At 42.8% G+C, this 18,562-nt stretch overlaps 1 protein-coding gene across 2 annotated transcripts in view; it reads left to right on the top strand.

Moving 5' to 3' along the window:
• Positions 1-685: 685 nt before the first annotated feature.
• Positions 686-18,562, top strand: part of CHPT1 (choline phosphotransferase 1) — a 43,996-nt gene continuing 26,119 nt past the window's right edge. Inside the window, exons 1-3 of one of the 2 annotated variants that reach the window (XM_088467871.1) lie at positions 686-1,146; positions 16,296-16,443; positions 16,637-16,778. In XM_088467871.1, the coding sequence (XP_088323997.1) occupies positions 904-1,146; positions 16,296-16,443; positions 16,637-16,778 (533 nt within the window). In that variant the 5' untranslated portion in view covers positions 686-903. The remainder of the gene's footprint in view (positions 1,147-16,295; positions 16,444-16,636; positions 16,779-18,562) is intronic. The other variant, XM_088467870.1, reaches the window with a different exon arrangement.

Genomic DNA, 18,562 nt, shown 5'->3' with positions numbered 1-18,562 from the left:
AGAGACTAGCCCCTGGAGCCAACTCGGCGGAGACCGTCTGTGACAGTGTAGCTGTTGCACTCAGCCAGCCAGTGCGGCAGGCGCGCGCGCCCGCACCCATTGACTTCTACTGCAGGATAAGCCCTGCATACAGCCCTGGCCACGGGCCCTCTAGGACACGCTGGTGCGGGTGCCCCTATCGCCTAGCGGTAAATCGGACGCCCATAACAACCGCGGTCTGCCTCTCTGCTGTACAATGTTTAATTACAGTGTCTATAGTTTAATTAAGCAACATGTCAGCATGGACACGGCCGCGGCGCCCTTCACTATGTGGCACCCTACGCGGCCGCGTACCATGCGTAATTATAGAACCGGCCCTGTGGCCTGGATGCTAATGGCGAACACTTCCAGCACTTGCTATGACTTCCTCATGTTTCTCATAGACCAAGGTATGTCTGTGTCACACTAAAACACGTCAATTGCTTTAAAAGTTATAAGAAAAACTTTGGGGCCAATAGCGAGTGAAACACCCTGTATTATGCCCATCACTGGCTACAGTAAACTAATTGTACTCTTCTTACATCCCTGAATCTTACACGTTATACAATATCCTCCTGCTTCCTACAGAACACCTGCAGACAAGCTAGTAAAGCCCACACACACTCCACTGAAGTCGCCATTCCTTACACGCATCCCGTCCACTCCTCATACTGAGCTGACTGAGCAGCAAGCAGCTCATTACTCGTCAGTCAGCACTGCAGCAGCGGCGCTCCTGCCTGCTCTTCCGGGATAATGCTGCCACTTTCCTGGTCCGGCCCCTGATCCTGCTGCTGCTGCCTGGGACGTAAGCGCCTGTCCCCAAACAGGAAGCAGCGCAGGCGGCCGGGGGTGGTCCACAGGCTCAGGTAGCAGGAGGAGGAGAGGATGGCCGGTCTCCTGTGTCTGCCGGAGCCCCTCACGGCCCCGCAACTGCGGCGGCTGGAGGAGCACAAGTACAGCGTCTCCGGCTGCTCACTGCTGGAGCCCTACATGCAGATTTATTGGAACTGGCTGGTGACGAAGGTGCCCCTATGGATGGCACCCAACACTATCACCATGGTGGGATTGGTCATGAATGTTATTACCACCCTCATCCTCATCTACTACTGCCCCACGGCCACCGAGGAGGTAGGTGTCTGCGAGTGGGCAGCTCTATAAGCCACTTATACAATGCTTTCACTATTTGATACTGAATATTAGTGTATATGATGTTAGGTGGTGATTTCCTTGGCAGGAATGTCCAGTCTCCATTTATCACAGTGTTTGTTTGCCTTCCCTATTGTCACCTGATAATGTGTCAATCTGCCACCTCAGCATTCATCTGACATGTCACAATAGCCCTGTTGTAACTTGTAATTGGTATTACAAAGCCTGCTCAGTCAGTATTTGCTTATGCAGTGACCCTTCTGGCCTTTTATGTTTATTTATATTGTAAGCTTATAAATCAATTTCTAAAGCTTTTCACCACTGTGCTCATTATATAGTGAGCTGAAAACAACAAGCTCCATAGCAGAATTGTGTTTCTAGGTTCAAATATTTAATGTGGTAATATTATACATTAACTACCGGAAATATGGAATATATCTGACAATTTACATACTATGTACTAGTGGAATAATTATAAGGCTGTTCACCCAACACTATTGATGCGTACATCCTGTATGATAAAAATGAACGATATGTACGATAACGATATCTTTCAGATCGTTAATTTTTTTGTGCCTTCCAACCCTCAAACGACGAGTGATGCGCGGGCACGTATGGACGATAACGATATCGATCATTGGCCGTGCATGCAGGCCAACTTGGGCGATATCGTCCAGGTTACATAGTGACCTACGATCGTTGATCGTGGGACGCTGGCCCTTCGTTGGTGGTGTGCTGGATGAACTATATTCATCATCCAGCACACCGGAAAGGTGCAGGGAGATCAGTCAGCAATATCGTTATCGCTGACTGATCGTACCATGTGTATGCACCATATCGCCAAGGTGTAGGTAACAAGTGGTTGTGTGAGGATCAATGGGGGCACTTCAATTAAATCACTGCAGTGAATGTGAGTAATGGAGCACTGTCGTTTTAAAAATACACTGCTACCCAGCAGCTCCTGACCATACGTGTGTATGGCACGATTGGAGTCCGTAGGATACAGCTACATACTGAACCTGTCTACATGCTATTACTTGTTAAGCTGCGTATACACTTGGCGATATTTTGAACGATAACAATATTGTAATCATTCACACTATCGGCCAGTGTCTATGTGGTAAACGACCAACGATGCATGCTCCTGCTGGTCGTTTTACGATATCCCCAGGCGGCTGTACATGCAGCCCAATGGGGATATCGTGAGCGATGCCATGCTGCTGAATGCAGCATGGCCCCGCTCCCCGCCCCGCTGTCGTCCGTCGCTGGACGGCATCGGCAAGTGTGTATGCACTTGCCGATGCCAGCACCCCCGCCGGGCCCGCCGATGACGATATTGCCGCATACACACATCATGTAGTGTGTATGCGGCTTTAGAAATAACACTATTAAAAGGATGATTTTTTTTTTCAAAGCCAGTAAGGAGACCTTAGTTCATGTGCACACCATGGGGTCCATTCATTATGTTAATTGTTAGGGGCCGTCTGGCCCCCGCAACTCGCTGCGAGTACCAGTGGTGAATACAAGTTCACAGGGGCAATTCAATTTTGCTCCTGTGCGGAGACAGCTGATCTGAACATCAGCTGTCTCCGCGATCTCTTGAACCTTAGCAATGCCGAGTCTTACTTGGCAGTGCTAGTTCACCTGCGTGAACTGGGCTTCACGCAGGCGCACAAGGCGTCTGGCGGAAGAAGCCAAACAGGAGCTTTCGCATCCCTTGTCGCAACCAGTGACTCCTTCCCATAGAGAGAGAGCATGGGTGCAGGAGCAAATGCCATCTGAAGATGGTGAATGCTCCCGCAGTCAAGCTCCGAAAATATTATATGTCAATCATAACTGCGGCTTAGGGGGCACTCTGAGTGATCTCGCAGACACTGATTGGCACATGCGCAGGACAGATCCTGCGTATGGGCTGATTGGCCACCAACAGAGTTTTACGCAAACCATTGGGTTTACGTACAACTCTGAATCAGACCATAGTTTGGTCTTGAAGGGGTAGCTGCTTTATGCACATGGAGGCATTTTTTGAGGAGAAGCTTCTTACAATCCCTCTCCAGCAGCTTCCGTCTGCCGCAGAGGAGTTTCACAATCTAAAGGGGGTATCCACTTGTAGATATACAAACGACAGCACGATTACGACATTGCAATCGTGCTGTCGTTTGTATAGCTAGTGATGTGCCTAGACTGAACGTTCACTCGTTCAGTCCCGGCACAACCCTCATCCCCGCACATCATGAACCTGACGAGATCGTCAGGTTGACCTGCATGTATGGGCGATGTCAGAAGCGACCAGCGGGCACGCGCATCGCTGGTCGCTTCTGACCAAAACATGCCCGATGCATGCACGATTTGCAAGCGATTGCACGATAACGATGTCGTTATCGTGCAATCGCTTGGCTAAATCTCTAAGTGGATACCCCCCATAACACTAGGGGGTTTATTTACTGAAGTGCTGGTATTTAGAAGTGGAGATGTTGCCCATAGCAACCAATCAGATTCTAGCTGTTATTATTATTACTATTATTATTATTATTATTATTGTTTCTTTATATGGTGCCACAAGTGTGCGCCTTACAAAGTAAATACACAAGTAAGTGAACAAGAAGCCAGTGACTTACAATACAATACAGTGCAGGACAAGGACATGGTTTATATACATTGCTACATTAGCGATCATAACACTCAAATAAGCAACAGTGTGTAAGCAACCAAGTGTTAGGTGACCTAGAGGGCAGTAAGGATTAGATGAAAGTATAAGTAAAGAGAAGCACAAGAGGGTAGAGGGCCCTGCTTGTAAGAGCTTACATTCATCTTCTAGAAGCTTCTAGATAAATGTTAAGTAGAATCTGGCAGGTTGCTATGGGCAACATCTCCATTTCTAAAAACCCAAACTTTAGTAAATATACCCCTGTTTGCATGAGCGGTGCCAGTCACTGTAGAGGAGCCTCATTTCTCCAATGTGTGGTAAATTATTTCACAGGGACAGAGCTTTATCGAACGCACTGTCCCTGTAGAAATTGTTAGTAAACAGCAGGGGTAATCATGTAATAATGTTTATTCCCGCTGCTATGTACACTGAAAAAACTCGCTGCATTTCTGTGATTTTTAATACATATGCCCCTTATTCTCTGTTTTCAGTGTCTGCTTATAACTTCTTTGGGGCAGTTTCAATTAGACGTGGAAGCTGCTGTAATGGATCTCGGCGGCTTCCATGCGTTAACTGCAAAAGCCAGATTGTTTTCGGAGCCTATGGAGGTGCAAGCAGAATATGCCTACTGTAACAGGCAGAATATTGTCCACTGCAAGTTGCCGCGCCAGCCCGCGTCCTATTGAATCTGTCCTTTTGCAAGATTAAAGTATTGGTCAAATTCATGATTTTGTAGATGTATGCATTATGTACTGTACATTTCTTACTTCATTCAGTTTTTAACAGTCGTGGCAGCAGTGCTAATTGTTTCGCTATCCACACAGGTGCGTCTCTTCCAAGATGTCTCAAAGTATTTGTGCTGCTGCAGGTGCAGTGTGTCCTTCTTATTTTTCATGCCACCAACTTAGGGGTATATTTACTAAAGTGCAGGTTTTTAGAAGTGGAGATGTTGCCCATAGCAACCAATTAGATTCTTCTTAACATTTATCTAGCACCTTCTGAAGATAATAGCTAGAATGTGATTGGTTGCTATGGGCAACATCTCTAATTCTAAAAAACCGCAGTTTAGTAAATATACCCATTATAGTTATACTGACAACAAATTCTTAGTTAGAAGATTACTCTGTGTATATCTTGCATAAAAGGTATGCATATATTTGGGGAATGGTGTATTTAATGGTAATTGCTTCACAAAGCAAGGTGACTTGCTTTTACATGTTAATAAATGCAAAGTGCACATAAGGCAGATATAATTTATTCATACTTAAAATAAAGGTACTTGTGTACTTTATGGACTCATTGCTGAGAGAACCCAATGAATGTTTTAAATGGTACTTGTTTACTTTACGTACACAAGTACCGAAAGTTGTCCCCACCTAAAGAAGAAAGTTGTCGCCTCGCGGGCTCGCTGTGCTCTGCACGCTTTGGGCTCGGTGGTTTGCTACGCTCACCACAAGGTTATATTCCCCCTCTATGCCCACTTGGATGGTAAGGAATGACGCTGGACACTGGCTGAAGACGTCAGGGTCCTCTCCATGAAGGGGATTTAGACATTACCATGATTGATAATAATAATAATGAGTGTAGGACACTTGGGTTCTCTCTGCAATGAGTCCGTAAAGTACACAAGTACCAAAATAAATGTATAGAAACATTAAATGAAAGTAAATCCTGTATTTTAGTACAGTAAAAACCTCTTCTCTCTTGCTACAGACATTCCATTCATTCTATTCACACCTTGCCTTGGGGACATTTTATTGCACTGCCATTTATATATTATCATTAAAAGCTGTTTGTCAGAATGCCTTTTACATACATTTTTTGGTGTTATTTCTTAATGTAACACTACCAGACTGGTGGCTATTGTTTCTTCCTCAATAGTATTTTTTTTTCTACAGAATTAGTTTGGAAAGTCGCTGATTTCAAAAGAGGAAGTACAGAAAACATTCCACAACTCTGATTTTAGCTCCTAGGAGGCCCAGTTATCAGTAATCACATACTCCATGCAATCTGGGCCCAATATTAGTACCCATGATCACATTGCAGTATGCAATATTAGCGCCGGAATGTATTAAATAACACCCGCAGGGACCGTGTCTCTGAAAGGAGCCTGTCCCTGTAATGTGCTCGGAGTGAAGTGACCGCATCAGAAGTTTTGTCACTCCTCTATCAGGACTTCTGCGCATGTGCAGTCTACTGACCATACATGTGCGGCAACAGTTGCCGGGGAGGATTTCAGAAGAACCCTCTCCCAGTACAGTTTGCGTAGTGTAGCCCATAAGCCACAGTTAGCTGCACGGGCCAAACATATGGCAGTTGCGGCTGTTGTCGGAAATGGAAGGCTACAGAAAATATCGGAGATATCTGCAGCGATCCCTCCATAGTACATCTGGGGGATAGATAATATTTGCAGGTATTCCATGAAATCTGGTGTTTTCTGGGAACATGCAGCAAATATTTAATGATAAATAGGCTTCTTTCCACTGCTGTGTATTTTGACTGAAATATTCTGTTCATAAGTTATTTTGATGAATTATTGAACAAAACTTGTGTATACAACAGATCATCAGTGCTTGTATTGCATCTACCTATTAAGGTAGTTCATATGTAATACCAACATGACCTAAAAATGTGATATCAACATGTGTTTGTGGTCCCCAGGAGAATTTTCAATTAGAAATGTGCAATATGTAATAACATTTTCAGTTGACATGTGATCGTTATCTGCTTATGCGTGGGGTCATCTGCTCGCAATCTCATTTGTGATCTGATCACCTTGCCTGAGTAATAAATGGATCTGTGTGATTTGGTCATTCGTGGAAATATGTTGTTGCTGAGTGATGTGATTGGTCCACATGTGTTCAGTTTACTGCCCCTGTAAACTTAATAACTGTAACTGCCCCTCCATCTTCATTTAATAATTTTCAATTGGTATTTACTAATGCTTTGAAATGAATATTTTCAGGGCATACGCAGGCTACTCACCATGGCCAAATAGTGTACTCATGATTAATTGACAGAGATTCCTGTGTCAAGTGAGCTGGTACCTGACTTCCTTTAGCCTATCATTCGCTTCCACTATTGTGAAGTAGAAAATACTTTCACTCCCAATTAAATTTCCAGATGAAGGATGCTTGTTTCTTAATACAAAAACACAAATCTTGCTACTGGTATTTTATGCAAGGGTTAACTTAATCACATCACAGCGTTTAAAGTGTATTACACCAAGGCATGGGTAGTGTAGTACAATGCCAGTATTAGAGTGGCTAGCTCTGGGGTTTCAGTTTCAGACTTAGGGGTCCATTTTGTAATGGCCACATTTGTAAAGCGGCCTAGTCATTATATTACCGATTCATGATCGCATTGCAAGATCCGGCACCCGCAAGGACAGGGTGGAACCCTCTGCCAGCTAGTTATGTGAAGTGTAGCCCATAAGCTACAACAGGCTAACGCCATCTTGAGATGCGACCGCCAATCTCCGGGATGCTTTGCATTCTGGAAAGTGGTAAATCAGGCAGCATCGCATCCCCCGTAGAAACTTATCAGGGCTGCGGCTGTTGGTGGGAATTGCAGGATTAGAGCAGGTATCGGAGATATCTGCTGCGGTCCCTCCTTCATACATGGGGGTGCTAAACATTTGTGGTTACCCCTCGAAAACTGGTGTTTTTGGGAATAAACAAATATTTAGTGATAAATGGGTCCCTTAGTGCGTGGTAGCTAAATACTTACTGCCAGCAGGGCAGCATTATACTGTCACATCCCTTTTGAGGCACATAAATCCACAAGACCCACAAAGATTCAGAACAAAACAAGATTTGATAAGCTTCACAGTCTTTCATTGTAGCCGACAACTCTTCTACCAGTGTAGTGTGAACAGAACCTCTTGCCAGTCCATATACTCAGCGTCACGATCAGAGAGTCACACTATGGTCTCCAGACTAATGTTGTTTTATCCGGTCTCTGGTTTCCTTCTTTAGGACGGCAGTACTAATTTGGCTCCTTTGGAAGACTTTGGGGTCTATTTACGAAGCTGTGTTAGGAGATAAAGTGAATGATGATAAGGTACCAGCCAATCAGCTCCTAACTGCCATTTTTCAAACACCGCATGTGACATGGCAGTTAGGAGCTGATTGGCTGGTACCGTTCACTTTATCGCCTAACACAGCTTAGTAAATAGACCCCTTTATCTCTCAGGGTTGTATCATGCCTTGCACCTGCTACCTCAGTGGGAGCTTTTATTTTCTGTCTCTTTGATGTATGGCAGACTTGGCCTATCTCTGTTGCAGACCCTATGCCCACCGAAAGCACCTACAATAGGAACATGAGGGTCAGAACTGAACCAAGGGGCTATGGTAGAAAGTGGCAGGTTACACAATGGATCTCCTGAGAAGAGCCTAATCTCTGGGGAAGAGATTCACAAAGACATTTTCCTGTATTCAACCCGCTGCATTGCTGGATTGCAGAATATTGGTCTCTGACTGATGGACATTTACCATATAGTCTGTCCACTCTATTAGATGTATAGGCCAATTGCCACCCATGGCACAAGCCAGTGCTTGGCGCACTTGTGGACTAGGCTGCACTTGCCTTGTTTTTGGCAGGATCGTTCCTACCCTGAAATACAGTTAAACATACATTATGCATACATACAGTAGATACACAGGGCAACCTAAAGGGCATAACCATAGGAGAGAATCCCTGGCGTGCTTAATCTGTATTTAACATAACCCACTTCTTTTAACCTTGGAGGAACAAAAGAAGGAAATAGAACTCCAGACCAAAGTGCAAACTGCTTTGGGGTGATGCAGAAGTGACTGCATAGGTGCTTCAAATTGAATGTTCAAATTGTGTTCACTAAAAAAGCCACAATTGCATGGTTATGCTAAATTGTAATTTCATCAGCCCCTTTGTGCGAAACAAGGCGCATCAATGGTGGAGCAAAATGAATCTCTTGTTTTGTCACCGCATATGATGACTATCAGAAATGTATGGGTTTTTTTTTGTTTTCTCATGATATTAAGATGGACGCTAATGCTGCGAAAATATGCTAATGGTTTCAAAGCTAACCCGAGCATAAGAGCGCCCACTGCTGTCTTCTTGTATGCATACGACGTCGCTTACCTGTGTAATTATCGGTAACATCGACGCAAATCGAGATCTTGCCCTTGCAGCAGGTCTGACCTACCACAGACTCTGTAGCTCTCCTGACACACACAGGGCTCTCATGCTGCGCAGGAGATCGCAAAGTGTTAATTTATGCACGCCTATGTAACAGTGTTTAAACGGATGTGTTTTTCAGACCATCCCTCTGTTTCATTTCTGAATCAGGCCCTTAATCACTTAACTTGCTAATATTTTATCCAAAATCCACTCAGAAATTATTTTATTTTTCTTTCTTTTATGATTGAATTAGGTTAAGCACATCTATTTATACTTACCCAACACAATTTTCTAAAAAAAAAAATATATTTAATGAAGCACATGACAAATATGTTAAAAATCAATATTAAATGTTATCAATATGTCAGCATTGCAGCTGCCAGGTATACACTGGGGGGCTGGCTCTGGCTCTCTGACAGCTTCTTCTCTCTGCAGCCATCGGGAAGGGGGTGCTACCTGATTAGCAGGGATTGGCAACAGGGCAGATACTGGGGGCGGGTGTAGGGATACAGTGGTGCCGGGAGGTCCCTCTGCCATTGGCGGCTGCTGGAAAATGATCTTCCGGCAGCCACCCAGTGTGCTTTTCTTACTGATCGCATTGTTTGCGACCATGTCTGCTAACGCACTGCCTGGCAACAATGCGACCATGCCAGGCAAGTGGTTTAAGGGTTCATAACAATTTGTGATCCCCATTCTGCATGGTAACTCTGCATGTGGGATCCTTTCAGCTGACACACAGTGAAACTGAAAGATTGTGAAATAACTTTTTTTTTTTTTTCAAAAATGTTTTTATTGAAGTCCTCAAATACACTCTGGTACACAAGCAAATATGACAAGAAACAATGACATAGTCACAATTTATAGCATACAGTTCACTTGTGGTTTGAGGTAATAATCTTGCCACAATTTTCTCTTTTTACCAATCAATAGAAAATTAAACAGTAATATATTATAGTGACTTCAACCATAATAGAAGAAATGAAGGGGGAAGAAAGTAGATGGGTAATGGGGGGGAGAAGTATAAGAAGAGAGAGAAGGAAAAAGGAGAAAATAAATAAATAAATAAAAAAGAGAAGAAGAGGAAATAAAGTGGGATGGGAGTTATGAGCCATGCACTCCCAGGGTCAATCCCTCACTACTCTACTCTTGTTTATGTGGGTTTTTTCTTTTTTTTGTTTTCTCTTAAGTGTAAGTTATTGGGGGTCTTGTAGCAGTATTCTAGTTTCATACCATTGTGTTGATTTGAAACACTGTTGTATTTGTCTTTTAATCTCAGGATTTAAAGCCTCAATAAAGCTTTCCCAAATTAAGAAGAATTGTTCTGCTTTCTTTTCCTTATTGATAGAAGAGTTGACCCAATCCATTTTGAAAATATAAAATAATTTCTCTTTGAACATGGTTAATGAAGGAGGGGTAGGGGCAATCCATTGTTGTAGGATACATTTTTTAGCTACAGACGAAATAATTAATAATAATTCTTTACAACCCTTAGAAACTCTAGTTGTTCCTGGAATATAACCGAATATTGCCCATTCTGGTGTTAATGGAAGATAATTGATTAGGTCAGCTAGCACATATTGTTTCACTTCCATCCAAAATTTCTTGATGACCCTACAGTCCCATAGGCAGTGGTATAAAGATGCCTCTAAATGGGCGCATTTTGGACACGCAGAGGAGGTTGCAATACCAATCAAGTGACAACATTTGGGAGAAAGATAGCCCCTATAGAATAGTCTGTAGAACATTTCTCTGTAGGTTGTAGCTGTCAATGTTTGGAGGGAATACTGTAGAGTGCGCAAAATATTAGTTTCTGTTAGATTTGGAAAGCAAGTCTGCCACTTAGTGATACCAGTGGAGAATGTTCCCGTAAAGTAAGGAATTCTTAGTAGGTGGTAGAACAGAGATATAGCCCTATATGGATAGCCAGCGGATAAGAAGGCAGTGTCTAACCTATTATCCCAATCCAAGGGAAATAAAAAAGATAATATTTTACTGGTGTAGTGTTGTGCCTGTAGGAAGGCCAAGTTACAAGAATGAAGAAAATCGTATTGTGTATGTGCCTGTTCAAACGTTAATGGGCGTTTAAGTGAAGAATTAGTGAAATGTCTGACTGTACGAAGGCCCAGTGAATCCCACCTTCGGAAAGGGTGTGTTGCAGACCCATTCTGAAAGTCATTGTTTCCCAGGAGAGGGAGATGTAATGAGTAGGAAGCATGAATTTTGAATTTGTTACGTATCGAGTGCCATGTTGACCATGTTGACATCAGGAGTGGGTTATCAAGCAAGTGTGGTGGTATATCGTGTTTAGGCATATGTAAGAAGTAGACCAAGTCCAAACCAGATAGGAACTGTCTCTCTAATTCATAGTGGGCGAAATGATTTCTATGTAGAATCCAGTCATGAATGTATCTACAGATTGCAGCTTGGTTATAAAGGAGAGTATGGGGAAAGTTAATTCCCCCGTCTTCCTTAGTGCGTTGAAGAATTTTCAAACTAAGTTTTGGTTTTTTGTTATTCCAGACAAATTTCCGAAATGCAGCATCTATCTTTTTGTGAAATAACTCTTAACATAAGGGATCATTTATTAACTTTGAATTCAGGTGTAAAATTTGCACTAATCCATAATTAATCTAATGTTCCTGCTAGACTGTTTTGGCCTGCCCGATTTGTAACTAATGAGATACGCCCTGCCCGTTTTTTTTGAATGCTGAATTGCTCCCTGCACTTCTCCAGAACACGACACAATGTTAATTATTTACATTCTAATATAAGTATAAAGAGTGCCTGCAGATGGAATAATTTGTTTTTCCTGACAATAGTCAGCAGCATGCACTCTCAGTAGCAATACATTAATTAAGAAAAACTAACTGGCTCTGGAAGAATATAATTACAATGCAATATATTTAAGATACAGGTTGAGTCTCCCATATCCAAATATTCCGAAATACGGAATATTCTGAAATACAGAATATTCTGAAATGACTGAGATTGTGAAACTTTTTCTTTTTGATGGTTCAATGTACACAAAGTTTCTTTATGTGCTTAGATTTGGGTCCCATTCCCAAGATCTGTCATTATCTTATGCAAATATTCCAAAATACGGAATATTCCGATATCTAAAATACCTCATTTTGAATATGGGAGATTCAACCTGTACTAATACAAATCTTTGTTTACACCTAAGGTTGTTTTCAGGACACTGCATGTTAGGGGATAGATCAATATTTCTTCATTTACAGGTTCCAAAGGTTGATGCTGTGGAAAGTGTAGCACATTATACTTTGTGATAACTGAACGGTCAGTCCTTTACATATTCAGTTACGATAACATTCTATTATTGATTTTGATGAGCTTGTAGACATTGTCATGGTTCAGAGTTTACAAGCCTGAATATATCTTTTGCTGCTGTGTAGAAGCCACCTTTTGCTGCGGTGTAGTAGCCACCTTTTGCTGCAGTTTAGTATCCACCTTTTGCTGCGGTGTAGTAGCCACCTTTTGCTGCGGTTTAGTATCCACCTTTTGCTGCGGTGTAGTAGCCACCTTTTGCTGAGGCGTAGTAGCCGCCTTTTGCTGCGGCTTAGTAGCCACCTTTTGCTGCGGCTTAGTAGCCACCTTTTGCTGCGGCTTAGTAGCCACCTTTTGCTGCGGCTTGGTAGCCGTCTTTTGCTGCGGCTTGGTAGCCGTCTTTTGCTGCGGCTTGGTAGCCGTCTTTTGCTGCGGCTTGGTAGCCGTCTTTTGCTGCGGCTTGGTAGCCGTCTTTTGCTGCGGCTTGGTAGCCGTCTTTTGCTGCGGCTTGGTAGCCGTCTTTTGCTGCGGTGTAGTAGCCACCTTTTGCAATAAGATACTGAAAAACCTGCTGAGTGAGGCATCATGTTTCGTCCCTGTTGTATGTCTTGCACAGATGTCTACTTGTCCTATTTCTTATAGTATCAGTGACAGTTGGCTGCCTGTGCACCAGCTGTAATCAGCTGGTGGGGTAGCACCAAATCAACACCGCTGCCGCCTGGGCCCCCCTCGGCGGCTCTAACTGGAGCGGCCCACCTTGTGTGCATGATTGGGTGCAGGGGGAGCGGCGGCCAACAGAGACATCTCGGGCACCATAGCAGCCGTACCCCTTGCACCCATGGTAGTTTTGCCACTATTTGCATGCATGTTAGCAAACAGTGGGGTCCTTTTTTGGATCAATGGAATTGGCTTATAGGAGAGGACAATGTAAACAAATTAAGACTGCAGGTGTACTTCAGGGTACAGTCTTCAACCCGGGCATCGCCAGATATCCCAGCTAGTAGTACATTTCTGGGGGAGATAGGACTGTACTCAATAAGAGAGGGAGAAGGGGAAACGCACGTCTGTCTCTTGGGATTTCCGTTCCGCGCACAAGGGATTCCTTGCACCATGATCCGGAAAAGTACACTGTTTCTTTCTCTGTTTATTCAGCAGCATTCTCATTTCAAACAGCATACCCAAACAGCATACCCAATTACCCTGGCATGAGAGTTTTGCAATAGCAGAAGCTGCTCTAATCTAAATACTTAAATTTCCCGAAAACTGCAGGGACAGAGTTTTGCCTGCAGCATCTTGTAACTCCGCCTAGTCTCCGTCCCTGCTTTGCGGTGACCGCCAGCAGGTAAGTCACTCTAGAGCATGTCAAAGTTTCTTGAATTGATTGACATGTGTACACAGGCTTTATATTAGAGGAACAATATCCAACCAAGTGCTAAAGAGTACAAGTGTTCATATTTAAAATTTATATATACATTTTAAATATAAAAGCACAAAAATATACATGTATACAGACTAATATAAAGCCTGTGTCAATCAATTTGGACAGGCTCTATATGGACCCATCAGCGGTCCCGTGCACATGACTGAGCATGCGCAGAAACAAAGTATTGTTTTTCGGAAACTGATAACAATGCCTTCTGTAACATTGCAGGGACAGCGTGTTACCGCAACCGCTGTCCCTGCAAAAAATATTGCTGAATAGCTTACTTAAATTTTAATAATTGATAAAAAAAAAATCGTGACGATGTTGCCCGATAATATTCTGGACAACATTGTCACTGTTGCTGAATAGACCCTTAACTCTGGAATTAATATGAACTTGCATGAGTCATAAATTTTGACACTTGCTCAGACTGAGATTAAAAGGATACTTTTGTAGCTTTCACGCAGGTTTTTGGCAAACTGCCAATTTCCACTGGAGCCAGCCCCGGAACCTGTGTAATGTAAGAGTGTACCCATTTTTAAGAATTGTGTGACAGTGTGTGGCTCTGACAAAGGGCCTGATTCAGACCCGCTCGCAAGCGGGTCGATGTTAGGCCACTGCGTATGCGCACGTCAGAGCCGGCTCTGACGTGCGCATTTGTGAGACCCGGCTAGCGACGGGCGCTCCGTCGCTCCGGGTCTCGCACCAAAAGGGGGCGGCTGTCGATTTTGATCGACAGCTCTCACCGTTTTGGAGGTGTGGCATGGGGGTGGCTTCACAAACGGAGGCGTTTCCATGCGAACGCCGGCCGTTTGTGGGCGGCCCCACTGACATCACCAGTGATGTCAGTGGGAGAGCTTCCGGCTCTATTAGAGCCAGAAGCTGCTCTCTGGGGCTTGCGGCCACGAGACCCTACCACAAGGGTGTTGTCGCAAGCCCGATGGTCGCGATGGTCTTGACCATCGCGACCGTCATCCTGGCCGCCCGCAATAGCTGTGGGTGGTCACCCACAGCTATACGAGTGGCCAGGAGACCGCTCCAAAAAACCAAAAAAAAAACGCCCTGATTCAGTGCGAGCGCTCTTTCAGAGCGTCCGGCTCTGAATCAGGGCCAAAGTTCAAACCTAGCCAAAAACCTAATCCTGGTCAAGCTACACCACCATGCCAAATTTGTGGAGCTAAATCCAAAACTCTTGCTTGGATAAAGAACAGACAGACACGCTTTCTCTCTTATTATATATGTTTCCATATTGTATATAAGTCAGAAGTGCTCTGAGAAGTGATCTCGTGATGTCTCAATAGCACTTTTTAAAGTTAATATTGCCTCTTCCTTTTGTAAGTAGGTTGATGAAGTATGGCTTAACCTTGTTTCACCTCCATGGGAAAACTGGAGGGAGGATATTGGCTGTTTGAGTATGACTTATTTAATTATATGTGAGGCCTTTACAAAATACACAAACAGAGGTCCAAAAAGTAGAGATATGGGACAAGTTTTTTCTGAATGCATTCGTACCATTTGGCACATTTGACATGGTAGGTACTTCTCAAGAAATACAACTTTGGCAGGCATGCATATGTTGTAACATACTCTATGCATGTTATAGTTCTTATAAGGGGACATTATATTATTTCTAGCATCTATATGGTCACTATGCACATGATCACTATTTAAAGACCAGGGTCATCTGCACAGACGACTGGATAACTTTACTTTACTTTGGTACTTTTTTTTTAAGGTTGGATAAGTCTTTTGCTAACCGTTTGCTGCAATAGTTCTGCGACAGTACAACTGGGACTCATACACAATTCTATTTACACACTGGGTATAAAGAATATTCTGTGATATACTGTATGTTGCACCGATTAAGCATTGTTTACTTTTATGATCCTTTCATATACATTCATTAACCATTTCTGCAAAGCACTAGTAGATCTAGCAATCGTCATTTATTTTTTTCTTGTATATTTTAAATCTTTTCTTTTCGGGTTTAGGTAAGGGAAATTGTATCTAATACTTTTATTCACAGAATAATTTGAAATAGCAAATTATTGACTATAAAATTTAAATGAGAAGTATTAAATGGGGATTGTGATGTACAAGGGTGGTTCAATAAATAAGGTAACAAGACATCTCTTTGCGTAAATTTATTCAACTCGTACATATATGTATAGTCAATAGTATGCCCTTGGTACAGATAATTTTTTCACATAGTTCCCATACTTGTCTAATCATTTGTTCCAACGGTACACCAAGGCATCTATAACGGCATAAAAGAAATCGGTGATACACCTAGACAAGTTGGCGATGAATTTCAGCTGCTGATCTGCCCTTTTAGATGCAGAATCTGATCACATTATGCACCTCAATGTTGGGACAGTATGACTGATATGAGGAGCAGTCTAATGGCCGTGAGGGGAAGCAGTGGTCTACTGGCTGGCCCGGTGGGATATTAGAATAGAATAGAAAACCTAAAACACGTGAGAGGTCTTGTTAACTTACTTACAGAATTGAACCACCCTCCTATATAGAAAACATCTGCTCCCCCAGAACAGCTTGTTTTAACACATGTAAATATGTATTTTTCCTATTGCTGACAAGCACTATCCTTCTTCACAGGCTCCATCTTGGGCACTCCTGCTTTGTGCCTTAGGTCTGTTTGTCTACCAGTCACTGGATGCTATAGACGGAAAACAGGCACGAAGGACAAACAGCAGCTCTCCACTTGGAGAACTATTTGACCATGGATGTGACTCTATTTCTATAGGTAATATTCTTCTACAACAATTGTACTATGTGATTTGTTAGAGAAACCGATCTATACTTTGCTATTATTCAGTATGACTGGTATTTTTGAATATAGCTATATCTAACTTTTTATCCTAACCTATAATTGCAAAGTTAGAATGAATAAATGGGTGTTTATTCCTAATTGTAATGTGTGATCTCTTCCTGTGCAGTGTTTGTTGCAGTGGGGACAATTGCTGCAGTAAGACTTGGGACCATGCCCAGCTGGATGTTCTTCTGCTGCTTTATCAGCATGTTCATGTTCTTTTGTGCTCAGTGGCAGACGTATGTGTCCGGTACTCTGAGGTTTGGGGTGTAAGTTATTTTTCATTGTTTTCTTTCTTCTTTTTATATCATTTGTCCTTTGCTAAGTCACTGAAATAGTGTTTTTATGCAAGTGTAATATTTAAGAATATTAACAGTTAAGACAATGAACAATTTGTTATGCATGCAAATATCAGAGATGATGGCACAGAATGTAAGTTATTGTATGTTTGCATAGAACAACATAATCCCTATCAATGAACAGCATACCGTTACCCTAATAAACATTATCACACAACTTGCCCTTTGCCCCCTATGGTATTAATCTTAGGGCCGTATTCAATTAGCTGCGATAAGCCGTTTTCGGCGAAAAGTTTACGCCGGTGAAGTAATTTCAGAGGGTACCCCAAGTATGCCCCAGGTGTTTTTAAGATTGCAGGTGTTTGCGGCAGGTGGATTTTTAACGATTTTTAAAACTTCACATTAGTAACTTTAAAATATGCTTGCACCCATTTTTATGTACCCCAAATTTGCTGGGACTAGTTATTTTCTCCTAAAAAAAAAAAACAACAACTTTTAAATGCGCTTCTTCACCACTTGTGCAAAGACGCTAATTAGAAGCTATTGAGAGCATTTAAGTACCCCAAATACCTTTGGCATGGCTATTCGGGGGTATCCATAGTGATCCCCAATGTTAGTGCATCATTTGGGGGGGTGTCAGGCTGATTTTCCCATATCTGACAGCACTTTACGCCTGTTTGAGTATCGCCGGGTCCCGTTTTCGCATCCTTTGGAATTGAATAGGGCGAAAAGCAGCCACGCGCACGCAAGTCTTTTCTCCAAAAACATGCGATGTAGGCGGAAGGTCCGTCAGGTGAAACTTAGCCGACTTTTCGCGGCTAATTGAATATGCCCCTTAATCTCAGATTATCAATTGTAAAGCCCAATGGAATATAAACATACAGATGTGTCCACATACATCTATCCTCCTGCACCGCAAGTCACGTTACTCATAACTCGTAAGCGCCATGTGACTTGGTAGCGCAGAGCGTCTTTTCAGGCCACTTTTTCCTTACAGTGCGTCTGATTCGCACAATCAGCTTCTGCTTATTAAAATGATATGCGGCATGCCTATATTCTGTGTGTGACTATATATCTGCATGCAAAATGCTATGTTGCTGTGTCAGTGGCTGTGACACTGTAACATAGCATTTTGCATGCAGATACACCCTCAGTCACACACAGAATATAGGCATGCCGCTTATCATTTTAAACAGCAGAAGCTGCTTGTGCGAATCAGATGCACTGTGAGGGAAGAAGTTGCACGAAAAGACGCTCTGCGCTAAGGAGTCGCGCCACGGCATGGCGCGAGTAGAAGGGCAGTGTAACTCGCAAGGAGGCTAGATGTATGTGGCCACATCTGTATATAAGTAAATGTTAATAAATAATAGTGGAACCTATAATATCGTCTTCTCTATTTTTAAACATTAGCTTTTATTGTCAATATCGATGTCCCATTTTGTCTAGGAAGTTTGGGTTGACATTTGATTTAAATATTAGCAGTGTTTACCAGGGATATTAACAGCAATGTCTGGGTTATATCTATAGCTTAAATTCATTCAGTGACTTACAGGGAGGGCTCTGCTGTCACCATGTACCCCTGGGTTATGTATCGATACTGCCTTCATATCTCAGGCTAGGTACACATTAGACGATGTGCAAACAACCCAATGACCTTCCCGATTTCTCTTCATCCCAAGAACAAACTATATAGTGCGCACACACTGTGCAATCCTTCAAACGACTTAAAAATATATTTTGCATTGTTTGTACGT

The sequence above is a fragment of the Taudactylus pleione genome, unplaced genomic scaffold, assembly GCF_031769625.1.
Source record: "Taudactylus pleione unplaced genomic scaffold, aTauple2 ptg000077l, whole genome shotgun sequence".
Classification (NCBI taxonomy): domain Eukaryota; kingdom Metazoa; phylum Chordata; class Amphibia; order Anura; family Myobatrachidae; genus Taudactylus; species Taudactylus pleione.
Note: the sequence above shows the minus strand (reverse complement) of the source record. Positions and strands in the feature narration are given on the sequence as shown.